At 49.6% G+C, this 2,215-nt stretch overlaps 1 protein-coding gene across 1 annotated transcript in view; it reads left to right on the top strand.

The window, feature by feature from the left end:
* The window catches only part of V1508DRAFT_401138 (uncharacterized protein), a gene marked incomplete at both ends in the record, with an annotated part of 4,448 nt that overhangs the window by 620 nt on the left and 1,613 nt on the right, over positions 1 to 2,215 (top strand). The window contains 3 exons of the mRNA XM_066938393.1: positions 71 to 786; positions 842 to 1,371; positions 1,419 to 2,199. Coding sequence (XP_066792065.1) covers positions 71 to 786; positions 842 to 1,371; positions 1,419 to 2,199 — 2,027 coding nt within the window. The remainder of the gene's footprint in view (positions 1 to 70; positions 787 to 841; positions 1,372 to 1,418; positions 2,200 to 2,215) is intronic.

Below are 2,215 nucleotides of genomic sequence, written 5' to 3'. Positions count from 1 at the left end.
AATGACTTTTTCTCAAGTCATCATCCTGCACTGCTATTAGTGACTTACAATGCGTCTGCATCCATTTTAGACTATCCGCCACATCCTACACGAGCGCCAACGATGCTTGACGTCGTGCACAACTATTTCGCCTTCGAGAATGTGCACAATATTGTTGTTACCGTAGTCGCTGATTTGGCCGTTTCTCAGAAACGAAAGAGGGGCCAGCATGACGATGGCTCCGCCCGGAACACATTACTCTTGGGACGCCAGTGTATCGGGGAACAATGGTCGGACCCGCAGAAGACGACCTCGTTCGTTCCCGTGGCCTTTAATCCGTCGCTTGGTGGCTTCAGTGCCACATCACCACCGAAACTTTTTCGGGAGCGTTTCGAACAAATAATTAATGAGACTACAGGTGTAAATGGTCGCATGCGGTATATCTGGTTTGGAAGCTGCGAGGGCCAGAGTACGTTCATGAAGCTTTTGGCCGATGACAGCGAGCTCCGAGCCAGTCTCTGCAGCAAAATAGTTGCTTGTCCCGACTTGGTGCCTCTAGGTCATAGACGTGATGAAGCAGTCGATGAGCTGCTAAATGGTGGACAAAATTTGTACGACACACTGATTTCTGCGCTGGAGGACGTAAAAACACCGAGATTTCGCGTGGAACAGCAGGTACAGTTCAGCGTAGCGAGGATCCGTCGAACGAACCAGAGCCATGAGAATCTCGTGGATACCCTGGGCGACATAGTCCTGGCTATGACGAGAGATTTAAGCTCATGGAACCTGCGGGCAGTGAATATCGAGGCAAGCCGCTCATTGTGAATGTACGTGAGTTAGACGGCTGACAAAGTTGCGATAGAGATTATATGCGGTACTGAGACACCTCATGCAAATGTTCAGTTCTACTCACTCTGCAGTCAGTGAGCGTGCGCGAGCTGACGTTTTCCGCGCTGAAGCAAGCGCGCTAATGGTATGTTTTCTGGATATGCTGTTGTGGAAGCATATGGAATCGCCTGCAATTGCGGTTCTCGCCGGCTGGGGGGTTAAGCAGGCCTTAACCAACCGAGGATGGCCGCTAGTGCCGAGCGACGTTCTCAACTTTAGTTTGGGTTCTGTCAATTTACGACGGTACCCAGCTTACAACCGCGACCCGCTATTGCTCTCTGGGCTCCTCGTTAAGTCCTTGTACGGTGCCGGGACGGCAAAGGCGCACAATTCTTGTCTCCTTGCTTATAACTTCGCGGCATTCCAGAGCCACCTACGTCTCCCATCATTAATCGACGGCATAATCCGAGACGTCTATGTCACAGAAAGCTCCAAGACGTTCAAACTCGCGATTTCGTCGTCAAGAGCAGTTTTGCTGGATTCCGTGGACTGCCACGATCGAGAGTATGGTTCGACTCAGCTGTTTTTTGCAAGCTAATGAATATTGTTAGAGCTCTTTTGAAAAAACTGAGAGAATCGAGGGTTGATTTCCAGGAGCAGACTTTACCGATTCACTTCGTCTGCTCGGAACTCGTCAAGTCTCTGCCGTCTAGTGCAGAACGGTATGGCGCGACACCCTCGTCGACGTGGCCCAAGCTTCTGAAGAACATTGCATTCGCGGTGCAGGGGAATGAACTTGTTACTCATCTAGCTAGCAGTCTAGCTAAGGCAAACGTGACTGTTCTCCCTTCATTTAGAAATGACGCAGTGAGTCTAACGTTATTCGGTGAAGCATCTGGCCAAAACCTTGGCCCCAAATTCAACCATGTATTCGGGGCACAGATTCCATTCAATGTCCCGGTCACAACTGTGCCAACTGATCTTTGGAATGGAATCGACACATTGGTGAAGCGCATAAAGGACGCAGATACTGCACCAGAGGTTTTGTTTGAGAGCATTGAACGGATCAAAACGTTCGTTAAAACTCTCGACCTGTCAACCAATCCTGCGGTTCAGGCGTTCATACTGTTCACATATGTGCTCAGCATCCCAACTCACTTGCCAATGAAAAGTATGCGCCACCACGGACAGCTATGGGACAATGATAAAAGTGGAAACTCAGATCGTCGGCCATGGCGGGCCGTCGTTTTTATTAAGCTGCTTATAATCTATCTCAAGGACAGGCCATATTCCGTATTCACACCAGACGAGGCGCGCCAATTATTCACTACATTTACCAATCACACAAAGGCCTACCGTATTAGTCTAGTTCTACTGGGCTGCATGCGATTCGTATATGTCGACGGCA

This window comes from Lipomyces doorenjongii (assembly GCF_038497915.1).
Source record: "Lipomyces doorenjongii strain NRRL Y-27504 unplaced genomic scaffold V1508scaffold_187, whole genome shotgun sequence".
Lineage (NCBI taxonomy): Eukaryota > Fungi > Ascomycota > Lipomycetes > Lipomycetales > Lipomycetaceae > Lipomyces > Lipomyces doorenjongii.
This window is presented reverse-complemented; position numbering and strand designations above follow the sequence as displayed.